This window comes from Acinonyx jubatus, chromosome E1, assembly GCF_027475565.1.
Source record: "Acinonyx jubatus isolate Ajub_Pintada_27869175 chromosome E1, VMU_Ajub_asm_v1.0, whole genome shotgun sequence".
NCBI classification, from domain to species: Eukaryota; Metazoa; Chordata; class Mammalia; order Carnivora; family Felidae; genus Acinonyx; species Acinonyx jubatus.
This window is the reverse complement of record NC_069397.1, coordinates 52,543,191-52,565,311: the sequence shown is the minus strand read 5'-3', so window position 1 is coordinate 52,565,311 and position 22,121 is coordinate 52,543,191. Positions and strand designations below refer to the sequence as shown.

At 56.6% G+C, this 22,121-nt stretch overlaps 1 protein-coding gene across 5 annotated transcripts; it reads left to right on the top strand.

Annotated features, from left to right (window-relative positions):
• Positions 1 to 841: 841 nt before the first annotated feature.
• Positions 842 to 21,124, top strand: CDC42EP4 (CDC42 effector protein 4). 5 transcript variants are annotated; one of them, XM_027047827.2, is made up of 2 exons: positions 842 to 998; positions 19,093 to 21,124. In XM_027047827.2, exon 2 carries the CDS (start codon positions 19,205 to 19,207, stop codon positions 20,252 to 20,254), a length of 1,050 nt encoding a protein of 349 aa, XP_026903628.1. In that variant the 5' UTR covers positions 842 to 998; positions 19,093 to 19,204; the 3' UTR covers positions 20,255 to 21,124. The 5 variants fall into 5 exon arrangements, with proteins under 5 accessions (XP_026903628.1, XP_026903629.1, XP_026903631.1 ...); XM_027047828.2 differs by lacking the exon at positions 842 to 998 and adding an exon at positions 1,260 to 2,078; XM_027047830.2 differs by lacking the exon at positions 842 to 998 and adding an exon at positions 17,156 to 17,399.
• Positions 21,125 to 22,121: the final 997 nt, after the last annotated feature.

The following is a 22,121-nucleotide window of genomic DNA, read 5'->3' as shown; positions in this document are numbered from 1 at the left end:
CTCGCTTTAATTTTTTTATCTTTACTTTTTGTTTTTTTTTTAAGATTTTTATTTGTAAGTAAATCTCTTCACCCACGTTGGGTCTCAAACTTACAACCCCGAGATCAAGAGTGGCAGGTTCCACCTAATGAGCCAGCCAGGCGCCCCTCGCCTGACTTCCTTTAAAACCCAGGGAGCTGCTAACAGCAAGGGAATTCTGTTTGTGCCCCGTCCCCTTTCCTGAGGAATATCTCACCATTGGCGTTTATTACTTTGGTAAGGATCATTTACAAACGGAAGACGTTTCTCAAAGAAGGAGCCCAAGGCCTGCTTCTCTGGGACTCAGGAGTTGGTCGTCCTCGAGGTCCATCTGCAGCAGAACTTAGCCTCCGCGGATACCCAGGAGGCAAAGGGCACAAACCTTGGGAAAGCAAGCCGATCGAAGCCAGGTCACCCCGCCCAAACCCCTCTGACACCCTCTACGGGGCTGGCGGGCCGGCTCCTTCCCGCCCCTCTCGTTTCCAGTTAGGGTCGGGGACGAATCCACGGCCCGGGGGACGCAGACCCCGGGTTCCCTTCTCCCGTCGGGGCCGGGCCCGGGAGGTTGGGGGCAGGGTGGGGGGGGGGGGGGGTACTGGTTCCTGGTCACCGCTGGGGCCCTCGGGACCCCACCGGTCCGGGTCCCGGTGGGCCTCCACGCCCGGGCCGCCCCACCTGGAGGAGCCCCGACAGCCTCAGACTCGCAGATTTGAACCGAGGAGGCCGAGCGGCCGGGCGAGAGTTCCCAGCCGCCATTGGTTGAGGCGGCGCCGTGACTTCAGCGCCGAGGGCGCGGGAGGGAGGGCGCGGGAGGAGCCTGGAAGGGGAGTGTCCGAGCGGCTCACCGCCCAGCGAGCCCGAGGGCCGGAGGGAAACGGACGCCGGCGCTGACATGGGCCTCCAGCCCCGGCGCCGCGCAGAGCCCACGGAGGGGACAGCGCAGCCGCGCCGGTCCGGCGCTCGCGTCTCTGGGGACCCAGGTAGGCGACCAGCAGCCCGCGCCCTGCGAGGCCTGGGTGGGTTCGGTCTGGGGGTGGGGGGTGGCTCGAGGCCCCCGGTGGGGGCGGAGAGCGTGGAAGACGCCGCGACAGGGGGCCGAGGGGCGGGGAGGAGGGCTCAGAGACCCCCACTCCTGCGCCCGGCCCCGGGTGGAAGGGCTGGGCCGGGGCGCGCGCGGGGCGGCCCGGGTGCTTGGGACCCGGAGCCGCGCACCCCGTGTCCGAGCCGAGCCGAGCGGGCTTTGGGGAGGAGGGGGTGGCCGAGAGCCGGGAAAACCGCGTTCTGCCTCGATTTCCTCTCTCCAGACCGGGATTCGGCGTCCGGCCCAGGGCGCTGCTGGGGCGGGTGGGACCGGGGCGGGGGTCGTCCCCGGCTTTAAAGGTCCGCCCGCTGGCCCGGGAATGGGGCGTGCGCCGGGATGGGCAGGGGCACAACAATCGCGGCGAGCCGCCCGCAGTCTCCGCGAGGGGGGCGTGTGTGCGCACGGAGTTCTCCGTGAATAGAAACCGAATTCTTCGCGTGTAGTGGCGGAGGCGTGCACACACGCGCTCGCTCTCGTACACACGCTGCAGCACACGCCACCCAGTGTCACCCGGCGAGGGAGGAAAGAAGGAAGGAGCTGCCTGGAAGGGAACGGCCGAGGAAACAAATACAACCTCCTTCCAGCCGCCGCCGCCGCCCCCACCCCCCCCCCCCCCCGCCAAGCCGGGCTCCGGCCCCGCCCGCCTCCTCGGGAGACCTGGAGGCCGAGGCGGGAGAGGCAGAGGCGGGAGCGGACGCGGTGCCTCCCGGCGGGGTGGGGCGCAGCCGAGCTAGCGGCTCTGGGAGGGGGCCACGCGCGGGATCGGCGCGCCGGGTGCGCCTGGGGCAGAGCGCTCCTGGCGTGGCCGCCGGCCGCGAGCGGTCGGTTAATGATTTAATCGCCCGCTTGGGGCGGTGGAGCTGCGGTCGGCCGTCTCTGGCTCCGCCCCCTCCCTGGAGCGCCCCCAGCCGGGAGTACAAAACTGCCCCTGCCCCGGGTGCGTCCTCCACCAGCTACCCTGCGGCCCGGGCCGCCGCCGGTGAGTGCCGGACGGGGAGAGCCGGGCGGGAACCTGGAGCCGGGGCTGGAGGGCTGCGGCTGGGCGGGCTTCCTGGGAGAGGACTGAGCCGTGTGTGTGTGTGTGTGTGTGTGTGTGTGTGTGTGTGTGTGTGTGTGTGTCTGGGGGAGGGGTGCTCTCTGTTAACTCAAACCAGATTCCTGGTGTTTCCCGTAGAGATACTGCAGCCTGGGCTTTGGAAGTTTTCTTTCTCTCCCTGAGAGAATGGAGGGGAAATACAATGCTTTTTCTTTTCTGTTCACCCTTTGCAATCTGACTGGCTCCCACGCCCTCAGCTGCATCCTCGGCGCCTATTCTTTGCTCGTGTGTATCCGAGCAGTTGAATGGGGACAGGGTCCCCTAGCTGCTGAAGCCTGCTGGCTCTTCTCTAGAGGGTGCGTGGTGCTGGAGGGATGATCTCCGTCTTCCTTACCCCAGCAGCCATCTGGACCAGAGAAAGCTTTCCCCATGCAGCCGGCGTAAACAATGAGGGGCCCAGTTACAGGAGGGCCTCCTGCAATGCAACTTCTTCCAACAGTCTGGGTTTCTAATAACTCCCCGCCGCCTCCGCCCCCTTTCTGAGGCTGGGGTGGAGGAGGGGACCACCAGCAGGATGGACTGAATTTTAAGAGAACAAAGGGCACAAAGGAAGGGGGAACTGAGCTGTGGATTTTCCCCAGGAATGGGGAGTTTTCTGGACCCAGGCTGGGCCCATCCAGGCCTCTAGGTGGCTCCAAGACTCCCGGAGCAATAATGGGGTGTTCTGGGGAGTCTGGTGAGGCTCCGGCCCTGTGTGGTAGCTAGGAGCCTGCCAGGAGTGGGGGGGGGGGGTGCCATGTGGGCTCCACCTTTTATCAGCTGCCCTGTGTGAGCTGCCCATGTGACTACTGATTAGTGTGGTTCATCTCCTCCAAATGTGGACTTTGGCCCACCACTCCTGGAGGACAGCTGCTCCTTCCCACAACTGGGGCTTCAGTGAACCTTGGGAGATATCCCAGTGGGTTCTGGTCTTCCCAGGGGTTCTGGTGACCCACACAGGGGCAGGGAGCGGGCTGGTGTGATCAAGGGAGTCTGCACCCAAGACGCGATGGTTTGGGGTGAATCTCAACCCCTCTGATGTCCCCCTGAGCTCACAGACCCCCGTTAAACTGCTTCGCTCAGGCCTCTACTTGGAACATTCCATCCTTTATTGGCGTCCTTTATCTGCCTTTTCCTCTCTCGACCCTTCTTTTTTTCCCTTCCTTTCTTCCTTACACATGCCCACCCACTGATGCTTATCCCAAGTGGATGTGCAAACCCGGATCTACTTCTGTCCTCCTGCCTCTTGGAGACTGAATGTCCAGCCCTCACAAGACCGGAGCCCAGGGAGCCCCAAGCAAATGAGAGCCTTATCTACAAAGTGGGGCTGGGAGGATTTCTCCGCCCCAACAGATGTCGTCCTGGGAGAGGAATCTTAGACCCTTCTTGACAAGTCAGGCGCTTTCCCAACAGGGCCTCAGATTGGCTCTGGTTCAGGGATTCCAACCCCCTCCGCCTTTGGAGTGGTTGATTGATTTCTGTGGCCAGGACAGGCCGTGCCCAGGTGTGGCCAGCAAGGTGTTTGATATTGGCCAGGCTTGCTTGTTTTCTGTGTCCTCTCTTTCCCTCTCTCTCCCTCTCACCCCCTCTCACCCCCTCTCTCGCCGTCACTCTCCCCTTCTCTGGGGTGGGAATAGAGAGCTGAGAATTTCTGCCTGTCTCCAGCTTCCTTTGCCCTAGGTGGGGAGGGTGGAGTCTGTCCCTTGGAGGAACAGGATCCGGGTTGATGCCAGAGATAAGGCTTGGGGGCGGAGGAACAGGGGTTGTGCAATCTTGCCCTGGAAGCTGAGAGAGGGCTGACCCCAGCTTTGGTCTTCTGACCTATGCACTGAAGGCTTTTCCTCAACCTTGGGAAAAGGAACCAAACCTTGGAGCCAGCTGGCAGAGGGTCCTGCAGGGCTTGCTCTGGGGAAGACTTCTGGGATGTTCGGGGGGGCGGAGACAGACCCATGCCAACCCTCTCTGGAGGAACTGGATGGTCACACCTGGAGGGACGTGTGGGTGTGTGTGGGTGCGGGTGTGTGGCTGGATGTGGTCCTTCCTCGCTCGCTCGCAGAGTATCGCGAAGGAAGTCTAAGCTATTAGTTTCCCACATTCCCACTCAGTGTGTCCTCGAAGCTCCGGCTGAAAATACGCCTCTTGTGGAGCCTTGAGCTTCCTTCCAGAAACGTACATCAGAGTCTCCCCCAGGCACTGCCGGCTTGCAGCTTGGGGCTCCATGCCAGGGTGGCAAGCGCTGGCATCCAGACCCCTCCTTTTCCAGGAACAGGGGCACCGGAAGTCTCCACTCCGCCTCCCGAGCTGGGGAAGGGTCTCCCTTCGGGGTCAGGCAAGGGCAGTGTGGGGCACATTCGTGAAGGAAGGCTTCCACAGAGACTGAGCTGCCCTGCTGGCATTTCCCCCTCTTTCCTTCATCCCAGGAGCGGGGGGCCTCTGAAAGGCAGCCGTTCCAGGGCAAGAAACACCCCTGAGTGTATACTCAGGGACAGCGTCTCGCTCGGCCAGGTCTGCTCAGAATCGTGCCATTTTTGCAGCGGCCAAATGTGGGCTGCAGACCCCAGCTTCCAGATCTTCCCAGGGTGACCACGGAAGCTCTGTGTCCCGGCTTCTGTTCCCTGCCCCTCCTTTGTCTGTTCCCCCAGGGGTCCACTCCCTGCAAGCCTTCTTTATGCCTTAGAATATCGCCCTTGAGCATCAAAGGGGGACTAGCGCCCCTGGCTGGGAGAACACAAAAGGAGGCTTCTCTGGACTCCACTATAGCTTCTGTACCTTAGTGAGGGTTGGATTGGGTCCAGAGAACCAGGGAGCATTTTATTGGGGGGTGGAGCGTGTGGAGGTTTTGTGCATTATTTGTCGCTGGCGCCCACAGTGCCCCAGATTCCTCAGTTATCCGGCCCTCATCCTAGAGAGGAGCGGCAGGCGTTTCTTTTATCCCACCTTCGCCTCACACCCCCACCCCTGTATCAGGCTGAAATCGGCAAGAGTTTAAGTCTGGTCCCAGAGAAGCCAGACTCTTCATCCTGGATCGTGAAAGGTCAGGAAGGGAGAGGGGGAGCGGAGCCAAGTCTTGGATGGCTCGATCCACGGCCTGTGGGGACTGCAGTCTATCTCTGGGCTTCAGAAGCTGGGAGGACCCCTCCTCCTGCAACACTTCATCCTGGGGACCCCCCCCTAAGGACTTGAAAAGGGTCAGCTCTGGAGCCTTTTGGATTGGGTATCATCAGGTGGCTCCGGAGGTAGATGTCTTTGAACTTGGCCAGAGTGTCGCTGGGGATGCTGGAACTTTCCTCCTACCTTTCGAGGCATGGGCATAGGGCATCCACTGAGAGAGAGAGCACATTACAGCATCTTCACAGCAAATACGTGAGTGCTCGCCTCTTGTTGCGCTGAGGGCCTTGCTTACACGAGCTTATTTAATCCTTATGGCAATGCTAGGAAGTACATAATGGCACCAATCCCTTTGAAAGCGTGTGGGGAAACTGAGGCACGTGTAACGTGCCCAGTGTGGCCGGGCCGCGGTGGGGAGTCTGGCTCCAGGGTCCGTGCTCTCCGCCTCCACCCTGCGTGCTCCAGCAGGGCCAAGATGGAGATTTGCCAGCCCGCTCTGGAGTGAGTCCAGATCCACCCTCTGGAGAGCCTCGAGTGTCTTTCGATCCCCACTCCTCGGCTGAGCAGTGGACTCTCAGGAGAAGGGAAGTGAAACCAAACAGGGCCTGGCAGGTCTGATTTCAAGCCCAGCCGCTTCTTTGTGAGGCGCCTGGGCTGGAGGGCGGAGCATCAGGGCCGCTCCCAGGTTCGGGGAGACCTGTCCTGGGTGCTCAGGCCGAGGGGGTCCCCACCAGGCACCTCTTCCTCCTCTCCTGGCTCTTCCCCCTGTGATGGCAGCCGCTGCTTGTGTCCCGAGGCAGGCTGGGGGGAAACACAAGCTTCCAGGAAGAGTCCCGTAAACAAGCAAAGTTGCTGATATCCCAGAGTCACTGGCTCTTGGCTCCTTCAACTCCTGAGCGGCTTTGCGGCTTCCTGGCTTCCCGTCGTCGGGTCACAGGGCACGCCTTCCCTTTCTTTCCCCGGAGCTGTTTTCACCCCCGGGTTGGGGGCGGGTGGGGGGGGCCTTCTCCTTCCCCCTCCCACTTGCCTTCGCTGCCTCCCTCTCCTGGCCCAGAGCACACGGTCCAGAACCGGGAAGGAGGTGGATACAGAGACCAAGGTGAAGGAGCCCCGTGGGGAGGATGGCCGGTTGCCAGCAGGATGGAGCTGCCCCTGTCTTTCCCAGGATTTATCTGTACTTTTCGCTGGGGTGGTGGAGAATGGAGTGGCCAGGCTGGGAATATTTTAACCTGGAATTCTATGTAAAACTGTGTATCCTGTGCGTGCGCATGCATCCAGAACCTTCAGATCTCAGAGGCCGGGGCCCCAGCAATACTTAGGACCCTCCCCTGCACACCTTACGGTGGAGTGGGAAGAACCACAGTGGGAAGAACCTCAGAACCAGGCGGATCCTGAGACTCTTCTCTCAGCCCTGTTCTTCGCAAGTACGTGACTTGGTGGAGCATTGGTGTCTCTTAGCCTCAGCTTTCTTATCTGTAAGATGGGGATGATAAGTCCCTTGGATGGTGGGAAAGAACACCAGGACAGTGGTAGTACTTGTTTTGTTGTTAAAAAAAAAAAAAACAAACAGGGGCGCCTGGGTGGCTCAGTCAGTTAAATGTCCAACTTCAGCTCAGGTTATGATCTCACGGTTCGTGAGTTCAAGCACCATGTCCTGCTCTGTGCTGACAGCTCAGAGCCTGAAGCCTGTCTTCGGATTCTGTGTCTCCCTCTCTCTCTGCCCCTTCCCGGCTCGCGCTCTCTTTCTCTCAAAAATAAAGAAAACATTTAAAAAATTGGGGGGAAAAAAGCAGTTTAGCCAAGATAGAGCAGCTGCTTGGTGCAGAGGAAGAGCTCAGTGAATGTGAGTTCCCTTTCTCATACTTCCGGTGACACATGGGCCACCTGAGATCCACAGGTGGGAGCTGGGATAGCACTTCCCAGAGTGGGGTCCTCAGCCCCAGCCTTAGAGCCCAGGCTCTGCTACAGTTCTGTCACAAGCCTAGACAGCTGCTTCTGTGTTTTCCAGCAGTCAAAGGGTAGATTTTCTAAGCTGTCGCGTGTTTTCCCTACTGCACCTTCGCCTGGCTAAGTTACTGGCTTCATTTTCTTATAAACTGTGAGAAACTATCAATTCTCTGAAATGAACGAGAATGTCTGCATCCAGTGGTGAGCATTATGCATGATCAGTGGAGATCCCTCTAGATCAGCGCTGCCAATAGAGGGAGGTACCGTGCCAGCCGCATACGTAATTTTCAGTTTTCCAGTAGACACAGTTTGAAAAACTAAAGACGGGCGTCTGGGTGGCTCAATCGGTTAAGCGTCCGACTTCAGCTCAAGTCATGATCTCATGGTTCGAGGGTTCAAGCCCCGCGTCAGGCTCTGTGCTGACAGCTCAGAGCCTGGAGCCTGCTTTGGATTCTGTGTCTCCCTCTCTCTCTGCTCCTCTCCCGCTCATGCTCTGTCTCTGTCTCCCAAAAAATAAATAAATGTTAAAAATTTTTTTTTTTTTTTACTAAAGACAGGCGGAATTAATTTTAATGTTTTGTTTAACCCGAGTGTACACATCAAAAAGAGATCATTTCACCACATAATCATAAAAAATTAAGACATTTTACATTACTTAATCACACAAAGTCTTTGAAATCCAGTGTGTTTTTAACACCTACGGCACATCTTTATTTGGATGCGAAATTTTAGAAATTCTTCATTCGAATTTGAATTTCCTACAACTTAGGGTTGAAAAAGTGGGTTCGTATATAGTCAAGTGTGTTTAGCAGCGTGGACATTAAATATATATAAATTAAAAAAGAAAAGACTAGCGTCCCCATTTAGCAGCTGTAATAGTCAGAAAATACAGCTAGGTAAAGGGGGGAGGAGCATAATCCACTCACAATGACAAGAGGGCACAGAATGACCTGGGATAAACACCACAAGGAATGTGTATGACTTAGAACATTTAATAAAGGAGATTATCCAAAAGATTTGAATAAATGGCTATGAAGCTTTGATGTTGTGATAAAGTCCATTCTTCCCAAGTTCATTTCTTCTGTCCTTTCAATTCCAACATAATCCCACTAGGATTTCTTTTGGGACTTACCGTTTTTAAAGTCCGTCTGGAAAAGGAACAACGTTAGAAACAATGCAAGGCAACTTTAGGGAGAAAATTAAAGTAGGGATATTCCCCTATTAGATGCTCAAAACGTTTTACAAAGTGGCAGTGTAGACCTGGTTTAGAAATCAGCAGACCAGCAAACAAAAAGGGGAGTCCCAAGATAGATTCACGAGTGGAAGGGTATCTGTAAATAAAGAATTTAATATCTGGTGAAGGTAACTTTTAATGCCTTACCCACATTTTATAACAATCCTATAAGGAATCAGTAACGTGCATACAACATTGTTGTATTTTAATCGTTTTTCTATTTTAAACAACCCACAATTTTATAAGCCACAGGCAGCTTTACTTTGTTGTATTTCCTTCCAGTATTTTTCTCTCTGAGTAGTTGCTCATTATTATATTACCTGGTATTGTAGAGGAAGTGGATATTTTCATAAACTGAAAAGTGGAGAAGGTCTTTGCTTCATAGTGTTAAAGCCAGAAACCACGAAACAAATTTGACTATATAAGAATGAGCACTCTGGAAAAGAAGACAAAATCACCCAACTGCAAACGGGTGCGTGATAAACTTACAGAAGTATGTAGGATGGTAAGAAAATTTTAACTGCTTTAATATTTTAAAAAGTCCTACAAATCCATTGAAAAGGTGAAGCCCCTTCCCCGGAGAATTGGGCGAAAGGCTTTGACAAGCAATTCCCAAGAGAAAGACACAGAGGCCGATGATGCACTTTCTATTTTTTTTATTATTTATTTATTTATTAATTTTTTTTTAACGTTTTATTTATTTTTGAGACAGAGAGAGACAGAGCATGAACGGGGGAGGGTCAGAGAGAGAGGGAGACACAGAATCTGAAACAGGCTCCAGGCTCTGAGCGGTCAGCACAGAGCCCGACGCGGGGCTCGAACTCACAGACCGCGAGATCATGACCTGAGCTGAAGTCGGACGCTTAGCCGACTGAGCCACCCAGGCGCCCCAGATGATGCACTTTTTAAATGCTCATCCTCCCTTATAATTAAGGAGATACAAATGACAAGTTTGTGAGTGTGCTGATTGTCGTGTTTTTGTTGTTTCCAACTAAAGAAGATACAGCCCCTGGTATCAGACACTATATTCCTGTGTTGCTGGAACTGCAGCTTGGTGTGTAGAACCTTCTGGAGAACAAGTTCACAATAAGAAACAAGTAATTTAACTTACTTTTTGACGGGAAATAAGGATTGGCGCAAACTTAGCCAGAGGATTTTTGTTACAGCGTTGGGATAAAACGGAAACAACCTAGCATTCGTTAGCGGCCCACTGGATGTAAAATTTTGGAATGTAGTACTTAAATTAAAATAACGCAGACGTTATTTATGAACGTGTAAATATTTTCCCCCAAAGGTGAACAGTGGTTGGCTTTATCTATCTACCTACAGTGGAAGGTACTGCCCTTGTCCTAAAGGGGAAAATGCCTCAATCAGCACTAGCCAGTAGAAGCAGTTTGCGAGTTTCAGATTTCATTTCCATTTTGAATAACTGTATTTTATTATCTTTTTATTTTTTTTTAATGTTTGTTTTTGAGACAGAGCCTGAGCAGGGGAGGGGCAGAGAGAGGGGGAGACACAGAACCCGAAGCAGGCTCCAGGCTCTGAGCTGTCAGCACAGAGCCTGATGCGGGGCTGGAACCCACAAACCCTGAGATCATGACCTGAGCCACAGTTGGGGATGCTTAACCAACTGAGCCACCCAGGTGCCCCAATAACTATATTTTAAAAAGTGAAAAGAGATAGGTGAAATTAATATATTATTTAACCCAATATATTCAAAATATTCTCATTTTAACATGGAACCAATAGAAAAATAGGATGAGCTATTTTGCATTTTGAAGTGCATTGTCTGTTTTGCCCCTTAGCACGTGTGAATTCGGACTCCCCGCATTTCAGGTGCTCTGTAGCCACGTGAGGCTGGTGCTGCGAACGGTATAGCTGTAAATAATTTAATAGCCCTAGAGAGGCAGCAGAAGGCAGGAGTCACTGAGAAGTTCTGGTGTGGAGTACGTGGGGTTCGCCTTGTGAGCCCTGCTCCGGCCAAGAGCCTCGCATCCTCATTAGCTGGGCCAGGCTCACCCAGCAGGGAAAGCTGGGAAAGTGCACAGGTAACTTGCAGCTCTGGGAAGCAGGTATTGAAACTGGGCCCTTGTTCACTTTCCCTTTCTTCTAGGAAGCAGGAAGCGGGATCTGCCCACATGGGGCTGGGCAGTGGCATCCATGGGCCAGTGAGCCTGGTCTGGATGGGCAGGCAGGCAGGGGTGATGGAGCAAATACAGGGCCCCCAGCCTGGGAGGTTTTAGGAAGGGAGCTTGGTTCTGGTCTTCCTTCTTGGCAGCTGGGACTACCAGGAGACACGAGGGGGACTGAGACATGAGGGGGACTAGAGCGAAGCGGGAGGGAGGGACGTTGGAGGCGGGGCCTTGTGCTGAGCTGCTAAACACGCCAGGGGAGTCCTGGCTTCTGCTTCAGGTTGGTCTCTTCCCCCACCCACCCCTTCCCAGGGAATCAGAACACGGGGAGGTTCCTCTGAGCAGGGAGCAGGAATGAGATCCTGAGTAGGGAAGAGCGCTTCTGAGCCAGCCCTGAGAGCAGATCTCTGACAGAGAGTCCATCCCAATGAGTCTTGGTTCCAAGGCTGTTGGATAAGCAGCCTCCCGATGCCGTCCTACCCACCCACCCCCGTCTTCCACGGGCACATTCTCAGCTGGGAACATCTGAATAGGCCAGGAGGCATCACCTTGTACAGAAAACCATGGGTCCAACGCCCATCAGAAGTGGGCTGAAGTCACCATTTAAGTAGATGTGAGAGTGATCTGTCGGGTGAGGCTCACGCCGTCTGAGCCTCAGTTTCCCTTTCTGTAAAACGGGGGGCAATCTTGATACCCTCCTTGCAGGGCGAGGGGCACAAGTGGCCCATGGTCTAGGATAATGCCTGGCATGCGTCAAACACCAGACTCTGTCATTTAGACAGTGTTGCTGTTTCCACACGTGGCTTGGTGGTCCACCGTTTGGGGGGGAGCACTGGGGTGCTGGTTGCCCTGTGTGACCCCAGCCTTTTCTCTGCTCCCGTGCAGCCACCGGAAGAGCTGAGCTTAGGGCTGTAGGAGCAGCAGAAGCAGAACTTTCACCTGCCCCGGGCATCTCAGATAGCGTCCCACTGTGGGATCACCTGTGTGGGAGGCTGGCCTCCAACTTGGAGCTTTAGTGACACTGGAAATTGGCCAGTCTCCGGTGACGGTGACGGTGGGGGGGTGGCGATTGTTACCTTTCATCTCCTCAGTTGAAGAGGCTCAAGCATCAGGAAGCAGCTGTTGGGGAGCGAGCTCTTTCGGGAGAGTCCTAATCTCCGTGTCTCCCCTGACACCAGGCTGCTGGAGGTCGCCCACTTTCTCCTCCACGACTTTGAATACAACCTGTCTAGCTTGGGGGAGGGGGAGGAGGAAAAGAGAACACACATCCGCGGGGGATTTTGGCGCAGAGAGAGTGGACCCGAGACCCACCTCACCCAGCCCCAGCTCGGTGCCTTGTATTGGGCCCTGAGAACCAGACAGTTTTAAGCTGGTTTTGAAATTAATGTCTTTTCCTTAATCAGCCGTTGATGCTTTGGGATTTTTATGATTATTATTTTTTCTTACTTTTTTTTTGTTTATTTTTCAGAGAGAGAGAGAGAGAGAGAGAGACAGAGACAGAGCATGGGCGCGGGAGGGGCGGAGAGAGAGGGAGACGCAGAATCCAAAGCAGGCTCCAGGCTCCGAGCTGTCAGCACAGAGCCTGATGCAGGGTTCGAACTCACGAGCCTTGAGATCATGACCTGAGCCCAGGACGGAAGCTCAACCAACTGAGCCACTCAGGCGCCCCTATTATTATTATTATTATTATTATTATTATTATTATTATTAAAACAGCATACCACATCAAAGGAAACAAAAAAAATTGCCTGTTTTCCACTCAAGCCTAACTTAATTCCTCAGTTTCCCTGTGTGCCCTTTAAGCCTTTCTCCGTGTAGACGTGTGAATGCTGTGTATGAACAAGCCTGAGCTCTGCCTGTTTTCTCCTTCCCCTTAATGCCGTTTGGGAAGCAGCTGCCCGTGTGGCAGCGTGGTTTTCGCACGTTAATCGTTTGAGTTACTAGGACCTACTCCTCACACCCCTTTCCTTATTCCTGGCCGTTAGGTTGTTTCCAGCCTTTCGTGATTCTAAATAAGGCTTCTATGCATATCTGCGTGTGTGGCTTTTTTCCTGCTTTGAAATCGTTCCACAGGGCAGTTGCTAAATCATTATCATTTTAAAGCCATTATTTAAAGAAACTGCCATAGTTGCCCCTGCCCCAAGACCACACTTGGGGGCAGTCCCTTCATGTGTCCTTTCATGTGTCCCTTAAGTCCCTTAATGTGGCTTCACCATCTCTGAGAGTATGGTCACTCCATACCCAGGGATTTTAAGGAGATATTTGACATGGATAGGCAAGAGGTACAGGAGTGGGTAATGGTGGTATTTCATGTTTCCATCCCGGGCCTTTTTTTTTTTTTTGTCGCTGTTCAGGCCCAGATTATTTTAAGACCGTGCTTCTTCATTTCCTGGTGCAAACAGCACACTTACAAATACGAGGGCTTTTCGTAGTGCGCGTGAAGGAGGTAAAAGATTCCAAATAGTACTAAAGTCGGCTAAAATAACAACATCGCCCCCACCGCGGTTCCTCCCGCATTATGTAAGAATGTGGATCAAAGCGTCCACAGTTCTGTTCATTCACTGAGCAGCCCGTCAGCCCCGTCCCACCGTTGGGAGTTAAACCGTCTTGTGCCTTCGCTGGGATTCCTTATCTTTGCAGGAGAAGGCTGCCGAATGTTCCAGAAGGCACCGAGTCTCTCTCTGGCCTCAAAAGCCAGAGCCTCTAGCCTCTCAGGGAGGGAGAGGAGTGGCCCGTGTTACGCGGAACTTGCACAAGGCCCTTCCATGTGTCGCTCCGGCTGGCAGGGGCTGTGTGGCAGAAGGCCTCCCCTGTTCGGGCAAAGTTAAGTTCTTCCTAGTGGTGGAGTGTTGGCTGCACCCTGGGAGAAAGGTCCGCAGCCCAGCAGGTGAGACCTGCTGGGGGGGAAAGGGCCTCTGGGGCTTGGCCGGGGCCTGGAGTCTTTGATTCTGCCCTTCCTCTCTTCCCCCATCTGGGCCCTCAGCGACTCCTGGTGTCACTGACTCCAAACCCTGCCCCACATGTGCCCTCCTCCGTCTGTCTCCGTAGCCGCATCCGTCTCCTGGCCCCCATCCTCTGCCCTGGGCTTGCAGCGCCGGCCGTCTTGTGCACCAACCGTGTGCTGCTTGGGAACTGCCATCTGTTTCCTTTCCTACCAAGAATGCCATCCAGACTCCTACCTGGTCCTCAGGGGGCTGGGGCTGTGTGACCTGGCCCTTGGCCCCTGGGTTTCCGTTCTGTTCCTCAAGCTCCGCAAGCTTCTTCCCACCCCTGGGGACGTGCTTGTGCTGTTCCCTCCCTGGATTGCTCTTGACCTGCCTGGGCCCTTTCCACCATTCAGTTCTCAGCTCACAGAGCCCCTTCCTCAGAGGGGCCTCCCCCAGGCCCGTGACACCCACACTTGCTCCCCTTTCTTGACGCCAAGCACTTGAGAGACTGACTGTCTTACTTGCATGTATGCAGCGCTGTTCCCCACCCACCCATATTCACTACAGACTTGCCCCCGGGAAGGCGGGGCCTTATCCGCCTTGAGATTTCCACTGTCCTGTCTTCGGAGCCTAGACAGGTATGGGAAAATGGGTGGATATGAATGAATGAATGAATGAAATGAACACGGCCTCCTGTCGCCATCCCAAGCCATGACTGAGGTTGTCTTTCACCAAACATCCCTTGCTTTCCACCGTGTTGCTTGGGGCTGGCCCCGGATGGGCGTTAGAACAACTCAGGGGAGTTGATGGAGAGGCGCCTCCGGTGGCAATGGCAGTACGGTGGGCGTAGAAGCATGCGTGCCGTGAAGCAGGGTGAGCTGCGGGTCAGCTGCGAGAGTGGGAGGCCGGCCTTGCCGCCCCAGGAGAACTTGGGTCTCTCGCCTGCCTTGGCCCGGCTGCCAGGAGCCAGCCACTGCTTGGGTGTTTGGAGCCCACTGGTCCAGCCTGTCCTTCTGTCTGTCTGGTTGCTGCTTGACTGGCTGATCTGGGAGGCCAGTGCTCTGTGTGCAACATGCCAGGAAAGATGGGTGAGGGGTCCAGGCAGGCGCTGTCCTCCGGGGTCCCAGAAGCAGAGCTGAGCTGGGAGCGTGATTGGTGTAAACCAGCCAGGGGCCTGGCCTTCCAGGGAGGGTCCGTTGCTCCCGCCTTGAAGGAAGGTTCTGGGGATGGTGGGGCCAAAGGGTAGAGGCATCTAGATCCATCAGAGGCTGGGGAGAGTAAGGGACAGCCGTGAGTCCCTGCTCCCTTTTCCTTTGCTCTGGCAGGAGAGTGGAATTATGGCTTCGGGGCAGGGTGGTGGTGCCCCGCCCCGGGCAGGCAGGCTGTGGGGAGTGGCCGCCCTGTCGTCGGGCAGCCTATTTAGCCACATCCCCAGAGCTGAGTCATGGCACTTAGCAACACCCCCTGCCAAAGGCACAGCTCTCTTTGGCAGGATCCCCTTCCGGGTGGGAGCGCAGGCCTCCTGACCTGCCGCCCCCAGGACTGGCCCAGGCCACCTGCTTGCCCGTAACCTCAGTGTTCCATCTCCTCACCCCCACATCGCTCTCTGTTCAGAGTTTAGGGTTCTCACCAGCCCTGAAGCCTGGCCCATCGAGTCTGAGCTCTAGGATCCCAGAGACCCAGACCTTGGCCCCGTCCCAGGACTGCTAGGCAGTGGGATGGCAGGTGACTCCACAGAGACCCCAGCTCTCTCCAGACTCTTTCATGCTGGGTGCTGGAGGGATGGTTTGGTGTTTTATAAGCCGGAAAGCCTCATTCCCACCCCCAGGGAGCGAGGCTATAAGTAGCACACAGCAGCGGCCAGACTTTTACTTTCTTTCTGGGGGTGTAGGGCCCAGCAGGATGCTGGGGCCCCGGGCCTGGCCTGTGGGTTTCCCCGCTGGCCGCTCTTACCTGTTCCTTTGTTTTACCCTCCAGGATAGAAGGGGGGCTGATGGCTTGATGGGACCCTCCTGTCCTGTAGTCTTGGTGGCCAGAATGCCAGGTCCCTGTGAGTGGCCACAAGCCACTCCATGGGTTCTGCTGAGCCCTTGGCGGTTGCGTGTGTGGTTCCCCTTTCTCTGTCAGGAGCACTTCCCATCGGGAAACCACAGCGCTTCAAGTTGCCTACTGGGTCTGGGGATTCCTACTGTTGCAATGAAACCCTGAACTCTGGAAGTGCATGTCTTGTGTTCCCACAGTTCTGACCCTTTGTGCCCCCTATCCTGTCTCCCACCCACCCCACCCCCTTTTTTTGTTGTTGTTGTTTATCTGGTAAGTAGTATAAGCTTTAGTTTCCTAGCTGTGTTCTCAACCTGGGGCAATTTTGCACCCCCCCCCCAGGGGACACTTGGTATGTCTGGAGACATTTTGGTTGTCCCCCCTGGGGAGGGATGCTGCTGGGATTCAGTGGGTAGAGGCAAGGGTGCTGTGAAACATCCTACCATGTGCAGGATGGCCCCCACCACAAAGAATTATCTGGTTCAAGTTGTCGACACTCTCGGATCGATCAGGAACTTTCTTGAGGAAGCAGCTAGGCTCCTCCTTTTTCTGGACTCTCCTGGCCCAGACGCAAGGAGAGGTGTCCAATTGGTAAAGGTAGCTGGTAAAGGATGCTACCCACCAAAGGCCAGAGAAAGGTCTGGAGCAGAGCACTGGACCAGGAGGCCAGCTTCTCGCCCAGCTCTGCCATTTGGGGCAGAAACCTGGATGAGTGACTTTGCTTCAGTGACACCTGTTTTCTGGAGCTGCTCTGGGTGTCCCTTCCCTCCCAGCTCTTTGAGATCCCAAGATTCTGTGACTAGAGGCAGGAGTTCGAATGCAGGCCGTTTGAACACGTGAGCCTTTCCCATTGTTGCGTCAGTGTCCTGGGGGCAGCAGAAGCTCAGGGATTCTCTGGTACCAAGCGTTCATTAGAAACCTGGTTTGATTTCCTTCCGTTCCTAACACGTCTGAGACCAACCCCAGCCTCCCTTTCTCTTTTTTAGCCAAAGAGAGCTTTTCCCCCAAAGGTTTGCCTGGGAGCCCATGGCAGACCCAGAAGGTCACATATGCTGACCCTCTCCTGGGCAGTGTGGCGAGGGGATAACCCTGAGGCCAGTACTTCTCATGTAGTTGGAGTCAGCAAACCGGGACCCATGGGCCAAATCTGGCCCACAACTTGTCTTTATATATAAAGTTTTATTGGGACGCAGCCATACCCTTTGTTTCCATGCAGTATGTTGCTGCTGTCCTACTGGAAAGACGGTATCTTCCCCAAAGCCAGAGATCTTTAGTCTGTGGTCCTTTATAGAAAATGCTGGCCAATCCTTGGTCTAGCTGGTCCGCGTCTGATTGTTCAGAGGTTAGGTCCCAGGGCGTGGGCAGGAGAAGAGGGTTCAGGTTAGGGATGGGGAGAGCTAACTCGCCTGAGGGTTGGTGGGAAGAAGGGGAGGAGGAGGGAGAGCTGACTGGCGGTAGTGAGAGTCCTCACCCGGCTCTGAGCCCAGCCCAGGTCACCTGCGCCCCGTGCCTGGCTCCTGCCTCCCGTCCTAGAGAACGTTGTTTGCTGGAGTGACAGTCGCATGACTGCCTGGGGCGGGGTTTGGGGGGTGGCACTTGATGGTTGGGGAGCCGTCAGACCGGGCGTCAGCAGCTGGACAAAGACTGAGAATGCTGTGGGGGGTGTTTGGAGGACACAGGGGTCAGGCCGGCCGGGAACCCTGGAGCCGGCTAGAGGCTGAAGGGAAGCCAGCGCGGCCCCTGGACTGGGAAGCAGAAAGGGAGATGGGGGAAGGCAGGACGGAGGTGTTGCCTTTCAACAGGTCTTTGAAGACCCATTGCTAGATGGGATTCAGTGGTGAGTCGGCCCCGTCCGAACCTTCTGGAAGCTCAGGGTCCAGTGGGCACATTACAAACCAGCTGGCAGGAATAGAACGATGTAGCCGGTGCCTGCCGGGAGAGGGGACATCCAGAGTGCTGGGAGGCCGGAGGCGAGGTGGCCTGGGACACCTGGGACATCCAGAGGCTGGGAGGCCGGGCGAGGGTTCACCCGGGCTAAGGACGGTTTCCCGGAAGAAGCGACGTCTCAGCCGAGCCCGGAAGGACGTTGAGTGAGCCAGGTGACAGGGTGTGCCAGCAGGGACCTGCATGTGTCCAGTCCTGGAGTCCAGGAGGCAGAAGCTGAGAGAGGGCTAGGACAGAGAGCAAAGGTAGGGGAGCGGCAAGCAGTGGCGTGGAGGAAGGAGGGAGGCAAGGACGGGTCGCCAGATCGAGGGGTCTGCACCGGTGAGTCCTGGATGGCTTTTGTTTTAGAGAAAAGGTGAAGAACGGTCTGGAGAGGGACAGAAGGGGAAACGGGGATCTGCTGGGCTGGCGCCGGGGGCCAGGTGGGATGTGGTGGCCTAGCTGGGGGTGAGGAAGAAACCGGCGGGACACCCACGGGTCGCGCTTCGCAGTGGGAAGAGTGGTCCCGCCATGAAGTCTTGTTGGCAAGACTACGGCCACCATCACACCCCTTACCCACCCGCCTTGTCGGATCCCGTCCGTCTTCCTGCCCTGCTCAGCCCTGCCTTGCTGGGTTTAGCCTTTGGGGCAGGTCCCTCCAGAGGGAAAAGGACTGGTTTGTCTCCAACGGTCGACCTCAACTTGGTGCTTGCCAGGAGCTATATGGGTGGTACCTGGAGCTTTCAGATGCCCCAGGCTCTCCGGGGCCCCCCTCGCTGATCCTCAGTTCCGGTTAACTGTCCCCCCGGGGTCGGCAGATCTCGGGGGCCGGGCCGTCTAGTCCCTGCCCTCCTCCTGCACCCTTAATGATTCAAGAGACCAGAATTTTCTAGTCTTCATCCCTAGGAGACACAGGGTGAGTGTCCAGCAAAGAGCTTGGCCCCACGGTGGAGAGGTCGCAGGCGGGGTCCTCGTTTGCGGGACACCCAGTAAGGACTGGAAGGCTGGAGAGCTGGTTTTGTGGGTCCCAGCGGCCCCGCCCCAGTTCTGATTCAGAAAGCGAGTCTGGCCGCCCACATACGTGGAGGTGCCGGGCAGCGTCTCTCCGGAGCCCATCCTGTTCTCTCCCTCGTCAGAGGACCATGACTCAGGTTGAGGTGTCCACTGCCTCCACGGGGATTGAGGTCAGACAGCAGGAAGAACCTAGAACGTGTCTCCAGCCCGGCTGTCCGCGGGAGTCCTGTCCTGGACCCAGGCTCTTTCCCAGACTGCCACACGGAACCGGCTGTGCATCTCCACCGCCTTAAACGTGGTTGTGTTCACGCTGGTGGCATCCTGGTCGGGGGAGATGCTGTCCTTCGGAAGAAGGATCGTCCTTCTCTCTGGTTCGGGGAAAATGTGTCTGTGGCTACCTGAACTCTACATGGCTACCTAACCCGAGTGCCTGCGCGTGAAGAATCAGGCAGGCTTGGGCCACCGGTGGCTTCTTTCACAGTATTTCATTCTGGTGGGAGAGCTGAGGTTTGGGCAGCAGCCCCTCTGTAGATGGGCTTGCTGCCCTGCGGCCAGCCCGGGTTAACCCTTTGCCTGCTGTTCTCTTCTTGCAGCCCTATGATCTCCTCCTTGGCACCCCCTATGCCCGCCGGACTTCACATCTGACCCCCGACCCGCCTGCCGCCTTGGGAGGCCCGCCCCCCGCCCCCCTCCCCCACCGGCAAGATGCCCATCCTCAAGCAGCTGGTGTCGAGCTCGGTGCACTCCAAGCGCCGCTCCCGCGTGGACCTCACGGCCGAGATGATCAGCGCCCCCTTGGGCGACTTCCGGCACACCATGCACGTGGGCCGGGCGGGGGACGCCTTCGGGGACACGTCCTTCCTCAACAGCAAGGCCGGCGAGCTGGACGGCGAGTCCCTGGAGGAGCAGGCCGCCTCCTCGTCCTCCAAACGCGGCCTCCTGTCCCGGAAGTTCCGGGGCAGCAAGCGGTCGCAGTCGGTGACCAGGGGGGACCGGGAGCAGAGGGACATGCTGGGCTCCCTGCGGGACTCGGCTCTGTTCGTCAAGAACGCCATGTCCCTGCCGCAACTGAACGAGAAGGAGGCCGCCGAGAAGGGCTCCGGCAAGCTGCCCAAGAGCCTGTCATCCAGCCCCGTGAAGAAGACGAGTGTCGGGGAGGGCGGCCAGGAGGAGGCGGGCGAGGGGGAGCTGGCACCCCGGCGGAACGGGGCCACCGCGCTCCACTCCCCCGACCCCCTCCTCGACGAGCAGGCCTTTGGGGACCTGACGGAGCTGCCCGTGGTGCCCAAGGCCAGCCTGGGGCTCAAGCACGCTGAGTCGGTCATGTCGTTCCACATTGACCTGGGCCCCTCCATGCTGGGCGACGTCCTCAGCATCATGGACAAGGAGGAGTGGGACCCCGAGGAGGAGGGCGGCGGTTACCGTGACGGGGACCCCGCAGGCAGCACCCTCCGGGCTCCCCCGGCCCTGGCATCGGCGGCCCCTCCACGGGCAAGGCAGCAAGAAGGCGCGTCGGGCCGGGACCCGCCCCAGGACGAGGGCTGGGCGGCGGCCCCCAGCCCCGGCTCGGCCCGCAGCGAGGGCAGCCACACCACGCGGGACAGCAGCTCCCTGTCCAGCTGCACCTCCGGCATCCTGGAGGAGCGCAGCCCCGCCTCGCGGGGGCCCGACAGGGCCCGGGCCGCGCTGCCCCGGCAGCAGGACAAGGAGTTCTCCTTCATGGACGAGGAGGAGGAGGATGAGATCCGGGTGTGAGGGGCACCAGGCGGGAGGGGGGCTCCGTCTCCTCCCTGCCCCCTCCCCCCCTCCAGGCCACCACCCCCTTCCCTTCCCTGTCCCCGTCCCATCCTGTGCAAGGCAGCCAGGAGCCTGGCTTCCACCGCAGACCCTGGACGTCCCCCATCCTGGACGTGGGGCGCTGGCGAGGCCGGGGCCCCAGTGGGGACACAGGGAGGTGGCGTGGGCACCCGGCTGCCTGGCGCACCCAGCCCTCCCGTGTGCTGCGGGCCGGACCAGGTGCTTGCGGCAGGAACCGGTTCTCCCTTCCCTCCAGCCCGGCCTCAGACGGTGACGCATGTCAGCCAAGTCCCCGCCTCGTGGGGCAGCAGTGGCGGGTCAGTCCGGGAGCGGCGCCTGTGCCTCGGCCAAGGACGCTCGGCTCGCCTTTCCTCTCCTGGCGTTTCTGCTGTGACTGGTGGCCGTGTGGCAGGAGGAAAGGTGGTCCCACGCCCCGGCCCCCCGCTCCCGGCTCCTGCACCGTGAGCCCGGAGCCCCTTGGAGCAAAGCCGGACCGAATGTGTGCACTAAACGCGGCCCCTTCCAGGGGGGAGAACAGGATGGGGAACGAAAGAAAGGCTCCAGGCTTCCGGAAGTTTCTAAAAGGGGCCTTTCCAGGATGACACTAGGAACGGGCTGGGCACTCGCTCGGCCCCTGTCGATCTGTTTGTTCTCCTGTCCTGTTTAAATCCTTCCAGAGCATATCTGGAACAGTGTTAACAGCTCTGCTACCAGATGGAAGATCAAATCCTTTTAGAAAACCTTTATACTAAGTGCTTCCAGACTTTATTTAGAACTGTATGGGGTGGGTGTCCGTGCGTGTGTGTCCTTCCCCTCCCCCCCACCCCATGGCTATTAACAGTTGAAGGCAGCCAGTGTAGAAATTTTCTGGAAAAGGATTTTTTAAAAAATTAATATATCATTTCTTGGAGGGCTAGAAGCTTTTTTGACTGAGTTACTCCCCCCCCCATACACACACACACACACACACACACACACACACACACTGACCACTTCCCCTTCCTTCTTTAGGCCTTTTCTGCCAGCAGAACCCTCTCCCCCACTTCTGAGGCCCCTAAGGGTAGAGGGTTGCCAGATTTAGCAATAAAACAAAACAAAACCAGAACGCGGAGATAAATTAGGATGTCGGGCATACAAAGGATAATTTTTGTAGTATAAGTATGCCCCACACCATGTTTGGAACATACTTATGCTAAAAAAACTATTTGTTGTTCTGAGATTCCAGCGTTTCACTTTGGTCCTGTAACCCTGCCCAAGGAGGTCGAGTGGGAGCTTGGGCATGTGCCCCAGGGTTAACTGATGATTATTTTCCTGTCCTGGGAACAAGCTGACCCACCTTCTCCTGTCCCCTCGTACGCGGCGGAGGGAGGGGACAGGCCAGGGTTAGCGGGCGTCAGTGCTGCAGCCTCTCCCGCTTGTTGCCAGATCCTGATCCACTTAGTTCCTGATTCCGGTGCCCTGTCAGTACTGTTTCCAGTAGTGTGGCTCCCACATAGGGGAGGAGTCAGAAGGGGCCCTACAGCCCCCACCAGCTGCCCTTGAAACCCATGCGAACAGTGGTCAGTTCCAGATTCTAAACTGTATATATTTTTTCATGGTATTGTTAAAACAGTGAGGAAACATTAAAAAAAAAAAAAAAAGTGCTGTGGCACTCCCGTTGTCCGTCTCTGCTTCTGGGGAGGGTTATCGCAGGATGTGGGTGGGTACGGGTGCCGACTGGGGGCCCTGGGGCTGCCTGTGCCCCTAAGGCACTCGGGATCTGGGGTGGCTTCTCTCCCTGTCCTTTTGGGGCCTCTCCCCTCCTGCGCTGCTCTCCGGCCCCTGG